The 26699-nt window shown below is 30.4% G+C and overlaps 4 protein-coding genes across 7 annotated transcripts; 3 read left to right on the forward strand and 1 right to left on the reverse strand.

Moving 5' to 3' along the window:
• The first annotated feature begins 1113 nt into the window (after positions 1-1113).
• On the forward strand, positions 1114-6964 carry LOC119599875. Its single transcript, XM_037949797.1, is given in 9 exon segments — positions 1114-1632; positions 1741-1920; positions 1983-2232; positions 4315-4487; positions 4489-4519; positions 4578-4801; positions 5313-5489; positions 5555-5689; positions 6848-6964. Coding segments are annotated over 9 exon segments (1674 nt in total). The 5' UTR covers positions 1114-1207; the 3' UTR covers positions 6927-6964.
• Positions 6965-7917: 953 nt separating this feature from the next.
• Positions 7918-16299, reverse strand: LOC119599895. 4 transcript variants are annotated; one of them, XM_037949823.1, is made up of 7 exons: positions 16099-16299; positions 16009-16027; positions 15869-15931; positions 12706-12926; positions 12364-12596; positions 8691-8861; positions 7918-8618 (listed from the first exon to the last, which is right to left on the reverse strand). In XM_037949823.1, exons 3-7 carry the CDS (start codon positions 15885-15887, stop codon positions 8393-8395), a joined length of 870 nt encoding a protein of 289 aa, XP_037805751.1. In that variant the 5' UTR covers positions 15888-15931; positions 16009-16027; positions 16099-16299; the 3' UTR covers positions 7918-8392. The 4 variants fall into 4 exon arrangements, with proteins under 4 accessions (XP_037805751.1, XP_037805750.1, XP_037805749.1 ...); XM_037949822.1 differs by having other exon boundaries at positions 15997-16027; positions 16099-16245; XM_037949821.1 differs by having other exon boundaries at positions 15869-16027; positions 16099-16267.
• A 4372-nt stretch (positions 16300-20671) lies between these two features.
• LOC119599886 lies at positions 20672-21623 on the forward strand. The gene is made up of 2 exons (XM_037949814.1): positions 20672-20858; positions 20989-21623. The coding sequence occupies exons 1-2, from the start codon at positions 20804-20806 to the stop codon at positions 21558-21560; spliced, it is 627 nt and encodes a 208-aa protein (XP_037805742.1). The 5' UTR covers positions 20672-20803; the 3' UTR covers positions 21561-21623.
• Positions 21624-23180: 1557 nt separating this feature from the next.
• LOC119599885 lies at positions 23181-24305 on the forward strand. The gene is made up of 2 exons (XM_037949812.1): positions 23181-23320; positions 23398-24305. The coding sequence occupies exons 1-2, from the start codon at positions 23266-23268 to the stop codon at positions 24018-24020; spliced, it is 678 nt and encodes a 225-aa protein (XP_037805740.1). The 5' UTR covers positions 23181-23265; the 3' UTR covers positions 24021-24305.
• The last annotated feature ends 2394 nt before the right edge of the window (positions 24306-26699 follow it).

Here is a 26699-nt window from a genome sequence, read left to right on the forward strand (position 1 = left end):
AACGAACGAACGAACGAACGAACGAACGAACGAACGAACGAACGAACGAAGAACGAACGAACGAACAACGAACGAACGAACGAACGAACAAAGAACGAACGAACGAACGAACGAACGAACGAACGAACGAACGAACGAACGAACGAACGAACGAACGAAACGAACTAACGAACGAACGAAAGAACGAACGAACGAAACGAACGAACGAAAACGAACGAACGAACGAACGAACGACGAACGAATAACGAACGAACTAACGAACGAACGAACGAACGAAAGAACTAACTAACGACTAACAAGAACGAACTAACGAACTAACGAACGAACGAACTAACAACGAACTAACTAACTAACAACTAACTAACTAACTAACTAACTAACTACTAACTAACTAACTAACTAACTAACTAAACTAACTAACTAACTAACTAACTAACTAACTAACGAAACTAACGAACTAACTAACTAACTAACTAACTAACTAACTACTAACTAACTAACTACTAACTAACTAACTAATAACTAACTAACTAATTAACTAATAACTAACATTAAAAGGTCTGCCCTCGTTAACCATAGAGCAATAATAGATAATTGTGTAGTGTATGGTATCATTAGGTCGGGCAATCCCTCTTTTAGTGAAATCGTTGTATATGACTACAAAAACGTGTTACAAAAAGTTCACTTTGCGTATACTCTTAAATTTCAGTTTTGTTGTGCTAAGTAACAGTGTTGCCGCAGTGAGAAAATATTATAACTTTTATGCAAATTAAAAAAAAAAAAAATAAATAAAAAATATGTACCACTTTATATTTCAAGTCGCTCGATTTCCATTACATATCGTATTAGCTATACATATTTTGAACATCATAAACATAATTTTTCCTATTGGAAAAACTCAATTAGAGTCAATACTAATCTTTAATGATTGAAAAGTAAATAAGAAATCTTCGTAGCTATAAATCTATTTATTTGTTTAAAAACTAAAAAAAACTAAAATATGTGCCCTATCTTAAAAATGCCGATATTTCTTAATTGTGCGTTGGCAACACCGAATGAGATTCTTAAGTTAAATAAAAAATACTATAAAGTGCAATTAGTCATTAAATTTAAACTGAACAAGTACGTTTGAAAATCGGATGCGTGAAAGTTGCGAATATTTTTTTGCTTATTAATTGAAATAAATTTTTTGAAATACATTTTAAAAATGATAGATCTTTTTGAGTTAAAAAATCTCAGTGAATTAGAAAATTTAAGAGACTTATACCGCCGTGATTGGCCAAACTATTGTGTGGGTTATTATTGTTTGGATAATTTTTTAAAATGGAAAAAGAAAGATGCACAATTAAAAAATCTCAGAATCTTTACGTCAACTAAAGAAGAAGGTCTTTACGTGATTATAGATCGTTATCAGTTGTTCTTGGGTTCTTTGAATAAAGACAATTGTGATAATTTAACGGAGGCTTTAAAGAGCTTAGATTGGTCGAAAGGCTTTAAAGTGAGTTCATTTTTAGAATGTCACAGACCGGCAGTATTGAATACAGTGGAAAGTAAAAAACTTCATTTAGAATATGATAGTTTGACCATAATGTATTATCTGCCAAATGCAGAGGCTAAAATGTTGGATGTAAGGTAAAATTTCTTTATTAAAAATTTTGATTATAAAAAGTGCTTTATTTGCAACCATTTTTTTACTTAAATTAAAAAATAAACTTTTTATTGTATCCTATCCGTTTCCAGTTGCCCGAAAGGTTTTATTATAAAACCTCTTACTTCTTCTAAAGATGCTGAGCTGATTAATTCCTTGTGGCCCAATCGTCATGAAGGTTCTTTATTTTTAATTAAACGTTTAATTGATTGGAATATAAATATGGGTATTTATGTTGAAGCTACAAATGAACTGGTTGCCTGGTGTTTGAGGTAATCACTTTTTTAAATTAAAATTAATTAAATTAAAACTAATAATTACATTTTTCTTCTAGACTGCAAGGAGGTTTCCTGGGAGCTTTACAAGTTAAAGAAGAATACAAACGTTTAGGCTTGGGAGCCGCAGTAACACGTGCCACTTCCCGACGCATAGCCGAAGATGGAGATGATGTTATGGCTTTGGTTAATAAGGATAATATACCATCGCGTCGTACTTTCGAAAAGTTAAATTTCAAAGTAACCGAACAGTGTTATTGGCTGAAGACATTTCCCTCTTTAGAAAATTATAATTGGCCTGAAGATGAATGAGTTCGATATTTATAAGAATTTTCAAATCTTAAAAGATAAAACTGCCGGGAAAAATACTTATTTAGTGTTGGTATTATGATAGCCTATGTCTGGTGATGTATATTATATATCGTTAATAAAATTCGTATATATTTTTAACTTTTTTAAAGAAAATAAAATGAAAATTCTGTAAAAAGTTTACATAAATTATTGTTACTTCTCTAGAAAAATGATTTTTTTTTAATTGCCCACTGTAGGGGTATTTAATGCGTGATAGTAAAAAAACTTTGTATATATTTGAGAAGCTTATAGGAATATACAAATTTTTTTTTCACGCTTATGTATTAGGTTCTCTTTGCGGATCATATAAATATTGTATATAGTCCTGAATAAACTGTTTACTAAAAAAGAAAAATATATGAACATTTTTCGAAGAAAACATCAAAAATTCGGTTATTTTTTTCATGATCAAACTTTGGATGTATGTAATTTTTTAAACAAATGAGTCGGGCGAGGCCGACCATATAATACCCTGTTACATAAATAAAATGTGATTTAGTTGTCATAAATAAAGAATTTAAGTTGAATTGTACCTTGCCTCAGATATACTTAAGCCATTTATTGTTGATTAAAATTGCGGACATTTAAGGGTCAAATGAGACCCTATAATTATAAAATTTATGAGGGTCATCAAGGCTAGTATTGAACTTGGTTTTGCAGCTTTTTGTCGAGATACGAGTATATTAAACATAATTATGAACTTTAAAGCCCTATTCGGCGGGTGCAGTTGTATGGGGACTAGGTGAAATAATGAACCGATTTTAACGATTTTCAATAGGCTTCGTCTCCGGTACCATAGATAATCATGTGCCAAATTTCAATGAATTATCTGCAAAATTGCGACCTGTAGTTTGATTACAAGGTTTACAAACAATATTCGGGGGTTCAGTTGTATGGGGGCTGGGTGAAATAATGGACCGATGTTGAATTATCTTTCTAATATGTCTATTATTTTCGATGTGAAATCGATTTTTTGTAATATTAGACAACTAAAAATTTAATTTGAATTTAGATGAGATACATATTAACCTCAACTCTCTGAATTTGGATTTTTAAAATCCCTTGATTTGTTTAAAAGTTATCAAAGAAAATAGTTAAATGTCATTAAATATTTATATCAATTTTTCTTGAAACTACTTTTTTCGATTATGCCAATCCTGTAGGGCGATATATTCTGACTCCTTATAGATGGAGTAGTCGGGGGTTTAATGCAGTAACTCAGGATTGAAAAAATTAATTTGATGTTCTGAAAAGTAAACCGCAAAAAGTAACCGCAAAAGTAAACCTTATTTAAAATAATTATATTAAATTTTATGAAATTTTGGGGGCACATAAAATAAATTTTTAAAATGTTATAAATTCATAAAATATTTTTATATAATATATATATATATATATATATATATATATATATTTCAGTTTTTTATGTTATTTTTGTATTTCTTTAAAAAAAAAAACTTGGGAAAAAGTAGTGTGGGGAAAAATGTAGGGAAAATAAGAAGTAGGTGTAGGGAAAAAAGGGATTTTTTCTCATAAGCGTAGGGATTTCTGAAAAAAAACTCCTGGCATCACTGGTTAAAAGCATCAGCACAAACCCAATATACCCTCCCCATTAAGTGGTGTGGGGTACAAAAATAACTAAACCCAAATATATCATGATCTAAAAGAGATATTCTACATATGAACTTTGAGGGGCTACCCATTGCCCCCCCTTCCGCCTACAAACCCGACAAAAACACCCAGCTCCAAACATTTTTTTTGTTATTTCCAACAGTCCCCGAGATACCATACTACATAGTACATACATACATACATATGTATGTAAGTATATTGGCTGCCACCTCCATTACCATCACTACACAGCATAAGCACTAATTTTTGCAGTTACATTCTCTTTTCGTACATAAGATAATTATGAAATAAATTTAAAAATTAAATCTACTGGTAAAAAGTCGAGTGGCAAATAAACAAGTTTTAGTAATTATTGAAGCGTTTAACTGTTAACATCTAAATTTGCTCAATTCCATTAAAAAAAAATTAAAAATGACGATATTACAAATTTTAAATGATGTTAATGATCTTAAATATTTACGCGATTTATATCGCAAACATATACCAAAAACTGCACACGGTTATTATACGTTAACGAATTTTATAAAATGGTTTGAATTAAATCCCAGCATTGATCATGTCAAAGTTTATGTGCTGGACAATTAAAGGGGAAAGTGGTTTCTTTATTGTATTGGTGAGTGTTATTTGGGGTGTTAAAAACAATTTTGTTTAATTTTTCATATTGTTTATAGGATAGTTATCAATTGTTTATTAACACTTTACAATACAATGTTGACGAGGTGTCTATGGCTTTAAAATCGTGGGACTGGAGTCGTAAATATAAAATTTTTGCTCTGCCAGCTATTTTATTTCCTGTTGTTGAAAAAACATTGAAAGAGCTGAATATGAATATTAGAATGACTACTCTTAAGATATATCAAAGAGATCAAAGTTTTATGGCTACTAAAGAGATTGAGTAAGTATTTCTCTTTATATATTTATTAAAGTAGGTAAATTATTTACTTTATAAGTGAGAAAATATAGTCGATTAAGATCGACTTTATGATACCCTTTACTGATTTGAATAAATTTTGAAAACATAACCTCTCTCAAAGCAATGGCCAATTTATATCCGATCGTCAAAAATGTCGCTTTAATTTTATTTATAGAAAGTAAATCACTTACTTTCTGTAAATCAGAATAATTTACTAAGTCCGTATGTGTGTCTGCTATAAAATTTATAACACAGGTCGAAATTTAGAAAACAAATTGATAAAATTCATGATTTGTTTTTTGGTTCAAAGACGGGTTCAAAGACGGGACTTTGACGCTGAATATTGCTCGAAAGCCTATAAATGTGTTAATTAATTACAGAATCTAGACTTCATATTTGAGAATCATATGGTCGGGTATCTCCGATATAATTCAGATATTTGCTAATTGTGTATTACTATAGTTTGATATTATATTAAAACAATTATTTGCAGTATTCCAAAAACATTAGAGCTTCGACCCTTATCTGTCACAGATGCTAACCTGATTAATGATACGTGGTACTCACGACAAAATGGTTCTCTTGAATTCTTACAATCTCTGATAAAATACAACATCAATTTGGGTCTATATAGAAAAGATACAGATGAGTTGGTGGCTTGGTGTACCAGGTATAATAGAACTTATTGATACTAAACTCTGATAGAATTATAATATATTAAATTTAAATATTCAGATGTCAATGTGGTTTTCTGGGCACTCTTCACGTGAAGGACGACTACCGCGGACAAGGTTTAGCCACCGTATTAATTGAAACATTTTCACAAAAAATCATTGAATGTGGAGAAGATGTACGCACATTAATAAACAGGGCAACCAAAAATATGCTCTAAAAAAAGTGTTTTATGCGCATAAAAAATGCACTTAAAAACTAAAAATATGCTTTAAAAATATACAAAATATGCACTTAAAACTTCTAATTTTCAAAATGAAATCCCCGTTTTTTACCATATTTGAGACCTCATAAAAAAGCGGGCAGACACCTTCATCTGAATGTCCAATCTGTCGACTTAAAAATAAAGGTTTAAAGCTTGGAACAACCATAAAATTACAAAAACTCAATTTTGCCTTTATTCTATGCCAAACGTATTTGTCTCAATTTGTTCAACCTTTATCTTAAAGTCGACAGATTGGACTTTCGGACCACACAACGGATTTTATAAATGAAGGTGTCTTCTCGCATTTATAAGGTCTTAAATATGGCCAAAAACATGAAGAATTGGATTCAAATTAAGCGATGCTCAATAATTCAGAAAAGTAAACTTAGGTCTCTGGGTTTCGACTTTTTTAAAATTTTGTTGGCCTGTGTAATTTTCTAGGAAATGATATATAAGCTTAATTGTTTTGCTTTACATTAAATTGATTTATTTTTGTATATTTGAAAAACAATGAGGGGCGATCATTACGAAAATTGGCAGTTTCGTATAAGTTTAAATACGAAACTAAGTTGTGCCGATTTTTGTAGAGATCCTGAAACATTTAACATAATTATGAGCTCGAGGGCCCTATTTGGGGGAAAGTGATTCTGAGCCGATTTTTGGGTGTTACAAACACCAGCTAGAATGCTAGAATTAAAAACATTTTATTTAAACTTTTATTTTCTAAATAAAATTTTCTAAAAAAAATCTAATAAAAAAATTAAAAACATTTTCTATTTATTAATTTATCCAAAAAAAAGAATTTGAATCTTTATTTAAAAATTTTAAAAAATATGAAAAAATTAGATGAAAAGAACGAATATGCAATAAAAATATGCGATTATGAGTAAAATATGCGGAAATATGCTGTAAAATGCTAAATATGCAAAAATATGCTGTAAAGAACAAAATATGCAAAAATATGCTCTAACAAACCGATGCCAAAATTCATTAAATTTTCTGAAATGGATAAATAGCTAACTCAAGTCTCCACACGACGCGCAGCAAAAAATATGATATTGCATATTTTTGGTTGCCCTGTTAATAAATGATAATAACTTGGCGTCGCAAAAACTTTTCGGAAAATTAGGTTTCAAATATCAGGAGGATGTATTTATTATGTATAATTAGTCATGATTTAGAAATAAATTGTTGTTAGAAAATTATAATAAATAATATTTTTAAAAACGTAACCTCTGTTCGAGATCCTCAATGAAATTGTGAAAGTAAATTAGAAACAGCCGAGCGGCTCTTACTTTAAGTGAATTGGCCAAAGCTGGTTACAGGACACGTCATCAATGTATACTGGGCATAAGTATTAGATAGATATATTACTACAGATATCCGATCGCATACTGGAAACTAACTAACAGTACGTTCTATGACGGAATGTGCTGAATTAAGTATGGCGCCAACAGGTAGGTAATTGTTTAATTATCGTCCGACCTTTTTATAATTCGGTAGAGAAATTTTGGTTCTCTTTGAATATATTTATGTAAAACTCCATCACTAGGAACGTTGAAGTCATTTTCTGAAATGGGCCTTACATTGTGGTATGATTTTCTCAGAAATTTGCGGTATAAATTGTGGGTACAGAAAACTATCATTTTAAGATTGTTTAATTTCTATTACCTGACCAATATTGTCTAATTTCAATATCAAACAAAACTTATTCAATAGTAACGCTCTCCCATATTCCCTTAACCTCACATAATTCGATTTAAATACGGGGATTATTTGCATGGGGTTAATCTGACCGATATTGTGTAATTTCAATATCAAATAATACTTTTTCAATAGTAACGCTCTCCCGTATTCCCTTTACCTCACACAAATCGAGTTAAATTCATAATAAGTAAAATATTTAAAACTAAAAGATGAGCATTTAATTTATCTTTATTCAATTAATAATTTTACATTTTCTATTATCATTATTACGTTTTTTTTTTAACATTATTTCTAAATAAGTTTTCACCTTCCCCGCTGATGTATACTTACTGTAGCTGTGTAAATAAATGAATAAAAATAAATAAAATTAATATGAAATATATTTTTACTTTACCTCAAATATCGTTGCCCGTTCATTAAAAATGATGTCCTGTAAAATTTTAAGAAAGCTATATGCTTCAACGATAAATCGCCTTTTATTTGTATGCAATACATTTGCGCACGATGGGCCAGAATTTTTATTTTATTTTTTTCTGGTCAAAAGTATATTACAAAACCCTTGGACTTAGCCGTCTTATGTATTTGGTTTACACTTCGTTAAGGAATATTTTTCCATGACTTTAATGAACTGAATATATTAATTAAACAGTTGGAATCTAATTACGAAATCATATCGCTGATTGCGTAGCTTAATTCAATATTTTCCATTAAATGAAAAATATTTTAAAAAATATCAACAAAAACCGCTTTTCAATTACAAACATTTGAAAATATAATTACTGGACTCGCCATCTTGCATATCTAAATTTCAGATTTGTATGTTTTTGACTTTCTTGTCACAATAACTTAGACCAAATGGCCCATCGTGCGATGTCAGCATTACAAGTATTCGTTTTAAGGATATGAAAACTTTTTTTGACAATTGAAATTCATTTATTTGCCGGTTTATCGACCCAATACACTTTATCGATAACTTTGAAACCCAGTTTATCAAACATGGAACAAGATGGCACATTATCAAAAACCACTGTAGCTGCCACTTCAATATCATTGTCAGCCAAAAATTTTGACAAATAACGAACTGCCAAATTACCGAGACCTCTGCGTTTGTGAGTGTCCAAAATACGCAGCAGACCAAGAGAACCTAATGGGCGTCTGAAATAAATAAATAATGAGATATTAAATTAAAAATCACATGTTTAATAATATATTTTATTAATAATTTACATTAAACACCATCCCACTAAGTTGTCATCTTCGAATATGCCAACAGATTCATTATGACGTATTAGGGTGGTAATCATTTCAACTGAATATGGTAATCTATGGGACCACATGTTGTTTATTTGTTCTACATGACATTCTTCTAGGGGCTTAAGTACTATATTGTTGGGAGGACTGCAAAGAAATTATTTAGTAAAAATAAATTAAAAATATTTGTTTTATAAAAAAGTAAAAATATATATTTTGCGTATCTTCTATCAATATAAAAATGAATGTGTTTTTGTTTGTATGTTTATATGTTTGAACGTTATACACTACTAAACGGCTATACCGATTTTCTTCAATTGCTAGCATTAGGGGGCGTGGCACCTTCCATATAAATTAAATACAAAATTTCGTTTATCTTGGAAACTATTACAGTTAGAATAGCACGAATAACTTTAACACCCATTTAAACATTTTGGGTAATAAATTGGCGGACTACCCACATTAATTAAATACAAAAATTCGTTTATCTGGGAAACTAATGGAACTAAATTCTTCAAATTTTGCACGAAGAACTTAAATACTCATCTGAACATTTTGGAGGAAAAAAAAGCGGACTTTCATCTGGTCATGAAGCCCCCATATGAATTAAATAGAAAAATTCGTATATCTGAGAAACTATTAGAGCTAGAATCTTCAAATTTTACTTGAAGAATTTTGACATTCATCTGAACATTTAGATTATAACGGTCGGACTTTCAATGGGGAACTTGGCACCTCCCATATGAATTAAATATACAATTTCGTTTATCTGGGAAACTAATAGAACTTGATTCTTACAATTTTGCACAAATAACTTTAATATTCATCTCAATATTTTGGAGGAAAAAGTGCGGACTTTCATCTGGGGAGCATGATGCCCCCACATGAATCAAATAGAAAAATTCGTATATCTGAGAAACTATTAGAGCTAGAATCTTCAAATTTTACACGAAGAATTTTGACATTCCTGTAAACATTTAGAGAATAACGGGCGCACTTTCAATGGGTGGCTTGGCGCCACATAAATTAATTAAATAAAAAATGTCGTGTATCTTGGAAACTATTATATTATTCGAATTTCTCATAGACTGGCGAACTTGCAATAATTTGCTTGACATCTCTCATATGTATCATATCTCATATGTATAATATTGCTTTTATGGTAGCAAAGCACACTGGGTATAGCCAGTAGGTAATAAAAAAGTATAAGGTTGTAATAATAAATTAGGTTATACCTTTACTCATCTGCAGGTTCACAGGAAGGGGAGGAAAAGGGGGAAAGGAAGGGGAAGCGAAGGGGGAGGAAGGAGAAGAAGAACGAACGAACCGAACGAACGAAACGAACGAACGAACGAACGAAACGAAAGAACTAACGAAACGAACGAACGAACGAACGAAAACGAACGAACGAACGAACGAACAACGAACGAACAACGAACGAACGAACGAACGAACGAAACAACGAACGAACGACGAACGAACGAACGAACTAACGAACGAAACGAACGAACGAACGAACGAACGAACGAACGAACAAGAACGAACGAACGAACGAAACGAACGAACGAACGAACGAACGAACGAACGAACGAACGAACGAACGAACGAACGAACGAACGAACGAACGAACGAACGAACGAACGAAACGAACGAACGAAGAACGAAAACGAACGAACGAACGAAACGAACAACGAACGAACGAACGAACGAACGACGAACGAACGAACGAACGAACGAACGAACGAACGAACGAACGAACGAACGAACGAACGAACGAACGAACGCACGAAGAACGAACGAACGAACGAACGACGAACGAACGCAACGAACGAACGAACTAACGAACTAACGAACGAACGAACGAACGAACGAACGACCGAACTAACGAACTAACTAACGAACGAAACGAAACGAAACGAAACGCACTAACTAACGTAACGAACGAACTGAACGAACGAACGAAGAACTAACCGAACGAACGAACGAACTAACGAACGAAACGAACGCAACGAACGAACTAAACTAACTAACGAACGAACTAACTAACTAACTAACTAACTAACTAACTAACTAACTAATAACGAACTAACTAACTAACTAACCTAACTAACTAACCTAACGAACACCTAACTAACTAACTAAACTAACTAACTAACTAACTACCTAACTAACTCACTAACTCACTAACTAACTAACTAACTAACTAACGAACCAACTAACTAACTGTTCTAACTGGACTGTTTCGTAATATAATTTAAGAAGGTGCAGCAAGTCCCATTGACCCCTATTGCTTAAAGCGTGTCCAAAATTTAAATATTGCAATGGAATTCTTTTTTTATTAGTTTGGAAAGCTTACTAAGTACAAACTACGATTCTGCCATAAAACTATAATGGAACCAGTCGTTTCGAAAAGGACCTAAGTTTCTCAATATAAAGTTTCCACTAGAAACAAAAATACATATATGTACCTACTTGGTGTTAAAAAAATCTTTCCGCTAAAAAATGAAATATAGGAGTTGATAAATAATAATAGTAATTTTCGTAAACATACAGTTATTATTAGATACAGTTTTTGGACTTATGCCTTTTTCAAACAGAGTTTGTTATAACTTTTATAATTTAAAATAAATGAAAAGGCATCAAAACGGGAAATTCTAAAAGATGTGACCTCTGCTCTTATCAAAATGACTGTGTAAATAGCTTATTTTCCTTGTAAACACGTTTCTTACGTTGACCTCACTGGGACATAGCTTAGATTAAAGGTTATCGATTTTTTTAAAGGTGGCACAAACACTGTATAAGTAGATATGTCATTGCCGTCATTATCAACAATTTGGTCAAAATTCGAAATATTTTCATTAGCTTGGGGACCACCCTAATATACATAAACATTTGTTACTGTCAACTGCTATTTACCAGCGAATAACGACGTATTTAGACTTTATAATAAATTTTTATTTAAAAAAAAAAATAAATTTTAAAATCATCATAATTTTTAAAATCAAAATTTTCAATATTCAATTTAATGCGAAGAAATATTAAATAAAAGAGAAACAAACTTTGTTCTATTTCGTCAATGTATTATTTTTAAAACAAACCAAAATGGTTTTTTTCGATTTAACATAAATTTTCCTATTGTATGAGTGTTTGTCCTTGCACTTTGATGACTTTGAGTAATTTTTTGAATATACATATTACACATTTACCTAAAAAGTGCCATAACTCAAATAATATCGTTTTGATAAAATCATTAAATAACTTTAAAACGTTTAAGGGGACTTTACAACTGAAACCTGATGAAAATAGTAGAGAATTTAAGTTTTCTCATCTGGACTTAAATAAAATTGTTAATTATTAATTATATGTGAAAACATGAGTTTTGATGTTTCACAAAATCACTCTCACACTGTAGACATTTTTGCGCATATTTTTTAGTGCTCAGTTCAAAAACCCCGAATTTTGAGTTATACTAGTCTTGTAGCAAATGTGCTATATGTATGTATATGACACCTACAATAGTATTTATGTGTGTGATATATATTTAGCTAAACTGGAATACGACTAAACAAAACATTGATTACAATAACAAAATTTCGCTATATTTTCTTGCCAATTTCTTTTTTGTTAATTTATGTTTATTATTACTCACTCGATTTGAAATTGTTTAGCCTGCTCTTTGGGTATATGATACCAAAAGGTACTGGTAGGATTATAGTCTGCCTCATCAAAACCACAGTCTTTTAAATATTGCTTTACTACAGGTACCAGGAAGTCTTGATATCCCGATAAGACATAATATTCCGAGGGATCCAGACATTTTAAAGCTTTTAATACTTGTTGTACATTATCAGAGCATGTATTGAAAAATATTTGATTTAGAAACTGCAAAAGTAATAAAAAATAAGTACAACAAAAACAACAATACGATATTGATTAGATCATTTAATGTATATATACATATATAGATATGTATAGAGTATAATATATGTACCTTAGCAATAAATGTACCATCTGCTTCCCAATCGCCATTAAGTGAATATATAGTCAATTCCAATTCTGGTTCCTTGTTCTTCCAGCTGATAAAAGATTGTAACAGATTGTAACAAGCAGCACGATCTTTACGTTTTGTATACAAATCACGTAATACTGGCCATTTATTTGCAGGTATTTCCACTAATTTATTCAACATCTCTACGTCACACGATTTAAGGTCTAGTACGAACAAAGATTCTTGTCAGACTGACACTTTCGATTTTTTTTTGTTTAATAATAGATTTTTTATGGAGGGTGAAAGGCACGTGAGAAACATATAGCGCTGAAAGTCTTGTCCACGTTTGTTTACTCACATCATAGTACCATTAGTTCTCTTTTTGAAAAACGTTTCCAATAGTACGTACAAGAAGAAAAAGCTTTTTGTTTTCAAAATATTAAACATTTGATTATATTAGATACTGAATTTTGTGTATAAGGGTGTAAATAAACTTGGCAAAATTTTTGTTTGGGATTTCGGTACAATTTTCCAAAAAGAAAAGCTTGTTTGTGTGTATATTTTTCTTCGTCATATGCTTTTATTTATAAGAAGATGATTTTAGGGCATTTTTTGTTGGGGAAGAAAAAGCACAGCTATTTACCATTATGAGCCTAAATTTTCCATACAAATTGATTTTTTTGTTTGTTTGTATTTTCTTAATTTCATCCCTCTAACTCATTCCGTCAAGACTATATCGTGCTTTTTAACAAAACAGACTGACGCATAAGACATGCGTTATTGATTGGGGATTTGGAAACAAGTGAAAGTTAGAAAATTTAAATTTCGAAAAAATCATTAATTGATACATAAGTATTGGCATAGAGTTTGTTTGTGTTTTTATGATTTGTTACAATTGGTAGGAAATGTTATTGTATTGTGTTCGTTTATTATTAAAAACACGCAACGAGGAAGCAAAAATAAAAACAAGTATAAACGTCTTGTCAGGCAAGGTCGACCATATGATACTCTTATACCAGGCAAAATTATTACATTTTAGGTTTTAATGTACTAAACTAATTTTCCGCTAACTATAATCAATAGAATATAGTATATAGACTAGACTATGGACTAGACTATAGACTAGACTATAGACTAGACTATAGACTAGACTATAGACTAGACTATAGACTAGACTATAGACTAGACTATAGATAGGACTATAGACTAGACTATAGACTAGACTATAGACTAGACTATAGACTATAGACTAGACTATAGACTAGACTATAGACTAGACTATAGACTAGACTATAGACTAGACTATAGACTAGACTATAGACTAGACTATAGACTAGACTATAGACTAGACTATAGACTAGACTATAGACTAGACTATAGACTAGACTATAGACTAGACTATAGACTAGACTATAGACTAGACTATAGACTAGATAGACTAGACTATAGACTAGACTATAGACTAGACTATAGACTAGACTATAGACTAGACTATAGACTAGACTATAGACTAGACTATAGACTAGACTATAGACTAGACTATAGACTAGACTATAGACTAGACTATAGACTAGACTATAGACTAGACTATAGACTAGACTATAGACTAGACTATAGACTAGACTATAGACTAGACTATAGACTAGACTATAGACTAGACTATAGACTAGACTATAGACTAGACTATAGACTAGACTATAGACTAGACTATAGACTAGACTATAGACTAGACTATAGACTAGACTATAGACTAGACTATAGACTAGACTATAGACTAGACTATAGACTAGACTATAGACTAGACTATAGACTAGACTATAGACTAGACTATAGACTAGACTATAGACTAGACTATAGACTAGACTATAGACTAGACTATAGACTAGACTATAGACTAGACTATAGACTAGACTATAGACTAGACTATAGACTAGACTATAGACTAGACTATAGACTAGACTATAGACTAGACTATAGACTAGACTATAGACTAGACTATAGACTAGACTATAGACTAGACTATAGACTAGACTATAGACTAGACTATAGACTAGACTATAGACTAGACTATAGACTAGACTATAGACTAGACTATAGACTAGACTATAGACTAGACTATAGACTAGACTAGAGACTAGACTATAGACTAGACTATAGACTAGACTATAGACTAGACTATAGACTAGACTATAGACTAGACTATAGACTAGACTATAGACTAGACTATAGACTAGACTATAGACTAGACTATAGACTAGACTGTAGACTAGACTATAGACTAGACTATAGACTAGACTATAGACTAGACTAGACTATAGACTAGACTATAGACTAGACTAGACTAGACTATAGACTAGACTATAGACTAGACTATAGACTAGACTATAGACTAGACTATAGACTAGACTATAGACTAGACTATAGACTAGACTATAGACTAGACTATAGACTAGACTATAGACTAGACTATAGACTAGACTATAGACTAGACTATAGACTAGACTATAGATTAGACTATAGACTAGACTATAGACTAGACTAGACTACATTATTTTATAGGTCTATACAACCAATATTTCAAAGTGTGATAAATGTAATAACAAAGTCAAAAAACTGAATCGGTCCTCCAAGATTTAATACCAAAGTGTTGACAATAGACCACTTAATAAAATAACCCATTAGTCTCGATTATAAAAAATACTATAGAAAACACTATAGCATGGCTATTGTCGATAGTAACAACTATATTATAGGAAAAACTATAGTTTGACTTATTTCGTATTGTTAGAAATAATTTCAATAACAATTTTAATTACTCTGATAGTTTCTATAAAGATCGGTTCATTATATACATATGTACATGTTAGCCCTTTCGAAACAAGTATATATAATCATATGGACCGTCATAGACCCTTACAACTTCCAGTCATAGGTGGAGTCCTTGTCCCCAAACATGTAAAATTTTATGACATTTAGACAAGCCGATTAGAAAAAAATTATTATTTAAAAAAAATAACAATTTTGCCCCACTGTGCATATCACATAAGCATATTCATGTTTTATGTAATTTAAATAATTACAAACATTTTACTACTGGAAACATCAAAAAGGAAGGGTTAACCTTTAATGTCAATTGCAATAACTTAATTATATTCACACAACGTACCTTGTTCACAGGACGCCATTGTTGCCCAAAATACTTTTCCAATTTTAATAACACGCCACACAACTATTGTTAAAAAGGCGGTAATTGATATTGATTGCTATTGATTAATTATATACATATAAACGTACATATTTACTAACATTTAAACACAGCCAAAATCTGTAATTTGTTTAATTAAATTAATTCACTTTAGAAAATTACCAATATTAAAACTAACTGTTTATACATACACTTGTACTTTTGATGGGGTGGTTGTAACGCACCCACTTGGTTAAAGTTATAATTTTATTGTGAAGAACTCACATAAACGAATTTTTCTTGCGATGTTTCTTAAACGTGGCTTTATCTAGAATGCTTTTTAGGAAATGAATGAAAGAAAATGTTGAACATAAAATGAAATGACATTGCAAATGAATGAATGAATGAATGAATGAATGTTGCGTAGTATTATGTCATGTATTTTGTGTAAACTAGTGTATTTTGTAAATACTTTATAATCAATATTTTTACTGACAATACATCTCTACAGTTGTGAAACCGTTTGAAATATACAGTTACAATTCAAATTTAAAACAAAGAAGGTTTTGAAAAAGTTTTAAACTAATGTGAATACATACATACTTACTAACATAAATAAACACTTACATAGGTATGTATGTATATATGTATGTCCTGTACGGTATTGCCAGATAATATTTCTGTACCCACCACCAAAAAGATTGGGTTATATTGATTTTATCATTTCGTTTGTAGCTCATTTAAAAAATATAAATTCCCATTGCGGAGTCTATGTGGCAAGCAAATACTTCTAGCATTGTCAATATTCCTAAACTAAAAATTGAAAACTTAAATTTGATGGACAATTTAAAATATTCCCCACAACTTCCTGGTGGTGGTTATAAAAAAGGAAATAACTTTATTAATAAAGTATAAAATAATAAACACAACTTTTCTTAAACAGTTGGTAACGCATGGGTTACTAGTGTTTTGCAAACAGCGCCATCTATATCTCATTTTCGAATCCAAACATACGGTTTGTGAATTAGCTAATATGCACACATTCAGCCATGCCACATTATTTAAATTTAAATTAACCGCCATGATTGTCTTGTTCAAAATTTTCCGGGAATTTTTAGTTTAAAGGTTTTTTTTTTAATTTTATTTTTATTAGGGATAGAAAAAGGGGAAAACTGTTAAAACAGATTTTCTTAATTATCTTACACAATATTATTATTACAAGAAAAATTTTAAATGCACTTGTATCTATGTACTCTTAAAATGAGCAGATGGGTGTCTGACTGGTACTTTTTTGAAATTCGTACTTTTAAGGGGTGAAAATGTGTAACATAGGTGATTTTAGTAACTTTTTTATTCCACTTCTGGTACTTTTTCTTTCTTCAAATGATACTCTCCAAAACATATGATTACTAAACATAGACAGACGGTCCTTATTAAAAAAGATACTTTAGGATCAGTGTTGCCACAACAAAATTTTTTTCTAACCAAAATTCGAATAAAAAATAACCAAATTAAGAAAAAAGTAAACAAAATTATTTTTATTTGTTTCATATTTACATTTGGACATTAAAATAACAAATTCATTTTCTGAAGTGGAACTTGTAACTATGTTAAATTTCGTCGCTAAACTGGTATAATGAAGACAGTTATGAGTGTTAAAGTAATTTCCTGTAGGGGATCTTATATGAGACGTATGGTCAATTATGGACCAATTCTCATAAAATCTGACAGAGATATTTTAGTTCCTTTAAAACTTGATTATGTTGAATTTTGTTGCTATATTGCAGTACATTATGAGCTTTAAAGTCATTTTCTGAGGAGAATTTTCCAATAAATTCCAATAAAACTTTTTTATATTGAATTTCATCGCTATACATGCATTTTAAAGCAATATAGTAATTTTTTGAATAGGGCATAATATGGGGGCTAGGTGAAATCGTTGACCGATATTTCGCATTTTCAATACCAAGCAAACTGGGTTAACTAAAAATATTTTGGCAAAATATTTCAGTTTTCTATCTTGTTTTTTTTCGTCTCTATCGTGTTTTTAACAATAAATATGTATATGTCTCTTCGCGGATTCGTTAACAAATGTAATTAATATTTATTTTAAAAAATAACTGAGTTTTTAACGCGTTTTAGCGCTATTCAAAAATACTCCACATTTGACTTTTTGGAAAACAATTTTAAATTAAAAAATTCTTCCCATTTTATGTACAGATTTTTAGATTTCGTTCGAAATTTGGGTTTAAGGGGTATATTTGACCAAATTAAAATACCATGTAGCGGATGTTAGCATTACATTCATAACTTCAGCAATATTTGTAAACGTAATCTATCCACATTATCCGACAAATTGACAAAAATTTAGAATTTAAGGCGGTAAAATAAAAACAAGTAAAAAATGTAAATAAAGAACTAAAAGTCATGGTGAGATATTTAGTAGAAGTCAAAGGTCATGAGTAACAAATCCTTGCATATATCGCGATTATTATTCGTCGTATGAGTTGAGATGTTATTACAAGTTTTGTAGATAATACAATTTCATTTTCCTTAGCTGTGTTATTTAAAAATATCAGTTGATTAATACTTTAAAGATATTGTGATACTATTCTTGCATCAATTAGCAGAAAATTCTTTATTAAATCATTTATTTTAGAATTTAATTAGCACAGTATCTGTTTATGCAAAATTTTAAATAGGTATAGAAGTTGCAATTATACTTTAAATTTTTAATTTAATTTGGAGGACATAATCTACTAAGTACGTAGACTATTCCCACCAAATTCCATAAAAATCGAAATGCGAAATACAGCCTACTTCGTTTTTTCATATAAGTACCGCGAGTTCTTTACATAAAAAGTTCCAATAGAATTATTAACGGAAGGACGGACGAGTTTGAATCAAAAATTGATTCATTCCATTATTCACGGTATTAGATTGGCTAGTGTAAATAAAATAATATTACGGTGTTGTTATGATTTAAATCAACTCATTTAATATGTGGAAAACGCATAGGTACTTTTGCTAAATCCTAAACCAATTAAGATATCGAAAAATACCTTTGTGCACATCATTATAACCAGTAGATGTACAAATTACAGTAATAAAAAAATTTCGAATAGTAAAAAAAAAAATCCACATATGTATTACCAAAATTCAAAACAGGGACGATATGTATATTTTCATAGTTGGTTTAAAACTAGAGATAAAATAAGTTTTTTTTTTTAATTTTATTTTTAGAATAAAAGCAAACAGCATTTAGTTCAATTGTTTGCAAAAAATAACCAAAACGAAAAAATAATTCACATGTACACATGCAAAATAAAAATAACCAATTTTGGTTAATAATAACCAAAGTGGCAACACTGTTTAGGATAGAACTTTTTAGAACATTTTATACCCACCACCAAAAAAGATGGGGAGTATAGTCTGGGCTATAGTCTGGGCTATAGACAATACTATAGTCTGGACTATAGACAATACTATAGTCTGGACTATAGATAATACTATAGCCTGGACTATAGACAATACTATAGTCTGGACTAGACAATACTATAGTCTGGACTATAGACAATACTATAGTCTGGACTATAGACAATACTATAGTCTGGACTATAGACAATACTATAGTCTGGGTTATACAATACTATAGTTTGAACTATAGACAATGCTATAGTCTGAACTATTTACTATAGTCTAGTTGTTATTGTTTACATGTTAAGAATGTTATTTGTTTACATTTCTTATGTCATTTTTGACATTAGTGTGATTCTAGTACAAAAACAAAATACATGTTGTTTTTGTATTGTTGTAGCGATGCAGTCACCTTTCTAAGTGTACCCTGGTCTGGACTATAGACAATACTACAGTCTGGACTATAGACAATACTACAGTCTGGACTATAGACAATACTATAGTCTGGACTATGGACAAGACAAGACTATAGTTTGGACCGTATCTTAGGTGTGCTATAAACATGACTATAGTCTAAACTTTAGTCTGGTCTAGAGACAAGGCTATGGTCTGGAATATTGACAAGATTATAGTCTAGATTTTAGAGAATACCATAGTTGAGATTATAGTCTGGATCATAGTCTAGCCTATAGTCTTGACTATTTAAACGACGTATAATCTCGCAGCTATAGAAACGACTATTAATCTCAGCTTAATATTTATTAAATGACTGGAACCACAGGAATTAAACGAGTTTTAATTGATTAATGTTGACATAAAATTTATACTTGAAGCACTCTAGAGTTGTATGGATGAAGAGGTAAAACAAAAGATTTATTTATTATTTTATATGCGTTTGATGCGTTTAGCTGAAACAATGAATTCAAGTGTTTGATTTTTTGCTTTGATTTTCAAAGGGTTGTTTTAATATTCATTATTTTTTCTCTTTACGTTTTGCTTTTTGTAATAAAACGCACTTTTTACATTTTCCTTTAAAATAATCGTTTATTACAAAAGCTTTATATTTACAATTTTTGGATTATGTATTGGGTATTTTTATAATGTGAACGCAATTATGTTAATTAAGTGAAACTTGTTTAGAAAAGAGATTTAGTATAAAAAGTACATAAATTATATGAAGTTAAGTACTCTATTAAATTATGATTTCAAGCCCCCATTGGGAACCTTTTCCGAAAATACTATAATGCTTATAAATCTCATGTTTGATTCATCCAAAGTAGTTGGTTGTCTTATTTGTTCGAATCTATTCGCTGTTTTACTCTGAGTCAGTTGCGGTTCTTATTTGTATACTTATAGTACTAAAGTATTTTATTTTATTTTAGCTTCACATTGTTAAACTATATTTTGTTTTAATAATTGCTCTGTTATCTGAGTACTTTCTGATAGACAAGAGCACATCTAAATAATTTAAAACGTAAATTCATTCCAAAAGAAAAGAAAATGAAAAGCTTTATCTTGATTTTAATACTTTCACTAGTTATGAGGGGTTTTTCAGGTAAAACACATATTTTATAAAAGTGATAATGTCAACCTATAAAAATTTAAACCAATTGGGTCTTGGGTTTCAATTAATCGGATATGTAAGCACACATTTTAAAAATGTTCGACTTATTATTTAATTTCAGCCAATGATCCACAGCATTGCTTTGATGTTTTGGAAATTACACAAAAATCCGAAATAAAAAAGTTCTCTGAAATGTCTTTCATAGAAACCGCAAACACAGTTTTGACCGCCGATATATTCAGTTGTTTCTTAGAAGAATCGCGTAACAGTAAAGGCGAAAAAAGTGAAACTGAAAAACACTACGACATTTACAAAAAATGTAATGAATTTGAACAGAATAATAATCAACCGATTGGTAGTCGGCAATTTAATGAATTAACTAAATTGGGTTTGTCGCAGGCTCTGGACAATTATATAAAAAATAGAATCAAATCAAAAGAAATGAAGAATAGGGAAGGCATCTTATATATCGCAGAAGAAATGGAGAAAAGCATTGAAAAAAGTTTGGAATTTAAAAATTACAAAAAGTTCATTTTACAACAACTTGAAGGTCCCAAAATAAAACATATTAGTAATGATGAAAGGAGTGGAGAAAGTAATCGAAATTCTGGCCAGAAATCGTATTATATGGATATTTCCTATATTTTGCTCTTCCAATATATATGTTTATTATCTATTTTAATGTTTTTGTAGAATTTGGAGTCTAATAATATGTATATTGTATTATATGTAATAAATAATTAATAATAAATTTATGTCTTAATAAAATCATAACATGGGTATAAGGGACCTGATAGAGGACTTAAGATTATCAAACAATGTATGTATTTTTGACTAATTTCATTCCTATATTAATGTTTTTAGTTCAAAATTTAACCTTAGATGAGTCTAAGATAAAATTTGGAGCAGTCGCGGATCCACGGGGGATACATCTGATTACGCACCTGTTGTGAAGCGATTTTCACCTAACTTTACAGTAACTGTGCACGTAAAATTGTTCTATGGTAAATTTTATTACAATTTCTGCATATTTAACTTATACTTGGGTATTCCGACAGGATATTTGTATGGGAGTTATAGGGTTAGGTAGATAGGAGAATGCATCTATATTAAATCCAAAGAAATACACCTTGGCTACTATCGGGTCTATTGTGCGCTTATTTTCATGGAAAATCTTTGTTGGTAAAAACATAAACCTTATAGTTATAGTATTCAATGAATGTATTATTGTCCGATTTTCAGAAACTCAGTTTCCTCGAATTTTCCTATCAGTGTTCGGGTGGGATGTTATATCTCGAATAATATCATTACCAAGATATTTGGATCTAATTTCAGCGAAAAAGACAAAGAAAGTGCTCTCTATATGCTCTACCTTGGTCGAAATTTTGGTCTTCCTAGGAGAGGAGGATGAAAACCAAAACCATACTATATTTGCCACCCGTTTTGCTCTCGATACAACCATAAATGATGTTGATTACCATATTAAGAGTAATCTGGGCATGGAATTGTATAATGATGTCCAAATCTTTAAGATAACTACCCGTAATAGAGTATAATTTAAGATCATTGTTCCTGAGAGCATTTTTGACCGATTTTTCCTTCAGAAGTAATAATCCTTAACGATGTACAAGATATTGTTAAAACTAAATTTAAAAATATATTTATCACTTGTTCGTACATTCCATCCGCGTCAAGTTTCCACATATACGAACTTCATTCCACAGCAATAAAGCTCGTTGCAAATCTATACAAGCCTGGTGATATGAGTCTGTCCACTCAGAATATGTACCATCATACTAACTTCAGACTTGCTCATTTTGAAGAGGCTTCTCTTACTGCTCTCGTTAGGGTCACCCTATAGCATCCATATAGTTCTACCCACCGTTTCATTATTCCAAAACGCCTTATGGGATTCTCTCATCCATATTTTTTATTAAGTTCACGTTGCTTCGAATGGTTTTGTGTTCGTTGGGTTAACTACCTCGAGCTTCCTTCCCTTTAAAGCCCTGTAAAACTTACCTCTAGAAGAGTATTCAGTTAAAGCTTTCTTACAATCCAATACGGTCTCAGATTTTACTTTATCAACGTAATTTCGTCCTAATTGTATTGATGTCTTCGATGTTAATGTATGCCCCAGTGTTTGCTATTGAATGATTCATTATATGAAGTAAAGGGCATCTTCTTTCCTTCTTGCGATTATTATGTATTATATATTTGAATCTATTTCGGTTTTTGATTCTGAGTCAATTGTGGTTGATATAAATAGTATAAAAGTACTATGCGATAGTTTAAATTATAATTTGATATGTTTCATTTTAATAATTGTTCAGTTAGTTATCTGTGTACTCTCTCAGTGATCACACCATCTATATCTAATAATTCTAATTTAATTAACAAAATGAAAAGTTTAATTTTGTTGTCAATACTTTCACGAACCCTTTCAATGGTATTAGGTAAAATATAATATTTAAGAAAAGTGATTTATTCTATGATAAATTCTAATAATTTTCAATTTTTTTTATACTTTTAGCCGATGATCCCCAATCTTGTTTTCATATTTTGGAAACTACCCCAAAATCAGAAATAAAAAAGTACTCTGAAATGTCATTCATAGAAACAACAAATACAGCTTTGACGGCCGATATGTTCAGTTGCTTCTTAGAGAAATCACGTTACAATGGCGGCGAAAAAAGTAACACTGAAAAGTCTTATGACATTTATAAAAAATGTATTGAATATGCAAAATTTACTAGTACACCCATCGCTATACAGCAATTAAATGAATTAATTAAATTGGGTTTGCAACCAGTTTACGCCAATTATCTACGTGATGGCATTAAAACATATGAAATTAAACATATTGAGGAAAGTCTTTCCTATATTGCAGACAAAATGGTGATAAGTATTGAAAAAAGTTCGGAGTTTAAAAATTATAAAAAGTTAATTTTACAAAAACTTGAGGTAGAGAAAAGAGTCAAAGTGGAGCATGTTGGTTATGTTCAAGACGCCAAAGGAATAAATAATGATGAACAGAATTTGGTAAAAGTTCTAGCATTTAGTAAAAATTCTGGCCAGAGTTTGCAATTTATAAAGATTTCCTATAATATCCTCTTCAAATATTTAGGTTTATTAATTTTATTAATGTTTTTGTAGAATTTTGATTCTAATAAAATGTTTACAATAATTAAACATCTTTAGACGCTCCTCATTTAACCCTAGTCGTTATATAAAGATCCCTTCAGATTTAAATTTAGCATTCAAAATTGGCTTTAAAATACTTACTAGTAGGGAGGAAATTCGATATGAATAAGTTTTTTCTGAGGATCGGTCCATAATTGTTTCTAGCTAGTAGAGCCCTGCATGAGTGACTTAAATAATAAATTAAAACATTTGATTTTTTTCAAACACTGTGTTTGACTCACTCATTGTTTTATGAATGAAATGAATAGTATATTTGAAAATAAGGAATGTTAGTCAATACTCAATTCAAACGAAACAAGTAATGAGAGTGTTTATGTGATTCAATTCAAGTAGTATACAGTGAGTGAATCGAGTGAAAGCAAAACAATTTTTAAGTTCGACAAATTAACAGATTTTTTGAATATTACTTCGAATTTTCGAACTTAATTTCGAATAGTCGAAGATAATATAGTAGCGTCATCAACTGTACTTAACACTGCCAAATTTCAGCCAATTTGGTCCACGGAAACTGGTTTTATCAGCTTTAAATTTTTTTCGAACATGAGTTCGAATTTTCGAAAATTTTTTTTTTAGTTTTTTGGACTCAAAGAATAATTTAAAAGCATAAAAAATTTTTCGAACATAACTTCGAATTTTCGAACTTAATTTCGAATATTCGAACATAATATTATCTTGTCATCAATTGTACTCAAGACTACCAAATTTCAGCGAATTCGGGCCACAGGAACTAGTTTTAACAGCATTCAAAATTTTCACCATTTATTCAAGAAAAAGTTTGAATCGATTCATTCGATTCAAACAATCTATTTTGTATTGTTTTAACATAAACAAATTGTTTACTCGCTCGATTTGAATGTAGTTGCACATTCACTTGATAGTACTCACAACGTTCGAGTATAACAAAACTTTGTAAATACTATTCTAAACAAACAATGAGTTGAGTGCAAAGCAATGAGTCACTCATTGTGTGTAGCAAATAGAGTTACTCATGCAGGGCTCTACTAGCTACCATATAATTCTTCTTAAAAAAATGTATTTTTAGAAATTTAAATTCTGGAGAGTTTGATTCAAGAGGTTCAAGAGCAATTTTTGGAAAATTAACCTGATGCTCATGATATTTCGAAATGGTCGGTCCAAAATCACCTATGTCTGTCAATATATTATGAATTTTTTAGTATTCGGCATAAAACTCTTTTATATGTAGAACAATTTTTAATAAATTTCAAAAAAATATATACATGGTTGTGGTTTTCATTATTAAGAGCTATTTTTTTAATTGATTTATTATAAATTTATTCACTGTTGAGGTTTTCATTATCAAGGTCCGTTTATAAATATCACAATAAAATTAATTTAAGTAAATTTATATTTAGTACATTAGTAAAGTGTTAAACAAATAAAAATTACTCTAAATCTCTTTTTTGAACAGCTTTATTATCGATTCCAATGGATTCTTATGCATACATTTCCCAAAAATAAAATAATAAAAATATTAACATGATTTAATGCATTAGACTGGAAATACCATCATCATCATCCCTTAAGGAGCATAACAATAAAAATACATTTTCGTAAATAAATTCTAAGCTAAACGAAAAACACCTAAAAAAGAGAACTAGACAAAATTTGAACGGTTAGAAGAATTAACCCTTTTTTCTATAACTTGGGCAAAGAAGGAAAAAAGTGCATTTTTTTAAACTGACATAAATAACTAGGACTCACACTTTTATTACATATTTGTGCTGTTCGGTTAAATACAGTCATGTGTACTCAAGATATGTACGGGAACGTAAAGTAACAATTTAGCAGCAAATGAATTTTTAGCTCAAAGCAATCATTTTACTGCATTAGGGAATACTCGTACCCAAAATAGTACCATGTTATAAAAAACGTATCATCGATATGATATATATGTACGGCACAAGACTGAGTGTCTAAAAGACAGGTCAGGATAAACTTTTACAGTATTTTTTCGTATATACAGTAACTAACATAACTAGACACACTTGAGATATAATAAATTTATGTATATTGAACCATATTTGAGAAATAATGAAGATTATTTCATTGTATTCCATTTGGAGGAATTCCAGTTGGAGGAATTCCAGTGTAGTAGTTGATGAAATTAAAAGGTCACTCTCAATTACCCGAAAACTTTAGCTTAGGTTGATAGGAGGATGTATACTACATCAATTCCGTAGTACAATAGGTCCCTATCGGGCGTAGTAAAAACAAAACCTTATATAGTTAGTATTCACTGAATGTATTATCGTCCGATGTTCAGAAACACAGTTTCTTGGACAATAGTAATTCCAAAGAATTTTCTAATCAGTGTTTGTGAGGATTTGGATCTAATTTTCAAGATATTTGAATCTATTTTCGATAAAAGCCTGACAATGGCAAAGAAAGTGATTTAGAGTTTCAATATCCTCTCTACATGCTCTACATTCGTCTGAATCCGCACGTCCAATTTTGTATAGCTGTGCCTTAATTCTGTGTGTCAACTTATAATACGTACCATCTTATTAACCTCAGACTTGCTCATTTTGAGGAGGCTTCTCGTTAGGGTTCCCCATAGGATCTTAATGGTTCTAAACACCGTTTCATTATTCCAATAGGCCTTATGCGATT

The sequence above is a fragment of the Lucilia sericata genome, unplaced genomic scaffold (genome assembly GCF_015586225.1).
Source record: "Lucilia sericata isolate MDLA Ls3-8-SP2 unplaced genomic scaffold, ASM1558622v1 Contig000095F_arrow, whole genome shotgun sequence".
NCBI classification, from domain to species: Eukaryota; Metazoa; Arthropoda; class Insecta; order Diptera; family Calliphoridae; genus Lucilia; species Lucilia sericata.

Excerpts from the sequence above, each read along its gene's own strand:
- LOC119599895 (XM_037949823.1), bottom strand. Across the intron at positions 12,597-12,705 it reads ATGGTACATTTATTGCTAAG|TTTCTAAATCAAATATTTTT; the intron begins GTACATATATTA and ends TTACTTTTGCAG. Across the intron at positions 8,619-8,690 it reads TTAGTGGGATGGTGTTTAAT|ACGCCCATTAGGTTCTCTTG; the intron begins GTAAATTATTAA and ends TATTTATTTCAG.
- LOC119599886 (XM_037949814.1), top strand. The coding sequence starts at position 20,804 with ATGAAAAGCTTTATCTTGATTTTAATACTTTCACTAGTTATGAGGGGT. Across the intron at positions 20,859-20,988 it reads AGTTATGAGGGGTTTTTCAG|CCAATGATCCACAGCATTGC; the intron begins GTAAAACACATA and ends ATTTAATTTCAG.
- LOC119599885 (XM_037949812.1), top strand. The coding sequence starts at position 23,266 with ATGAAAAGTTTAATTTTGTTGTCAATACTTTCACGAACCCTTTCAATG. Across the intron at positions 23,321-23,397 it reads AACCCTTTCAATGGTATTAG|CCGATGATCCCCAATCTTGT; the intron begins GTAAAATATAAT and ends TTATACTTTTAG.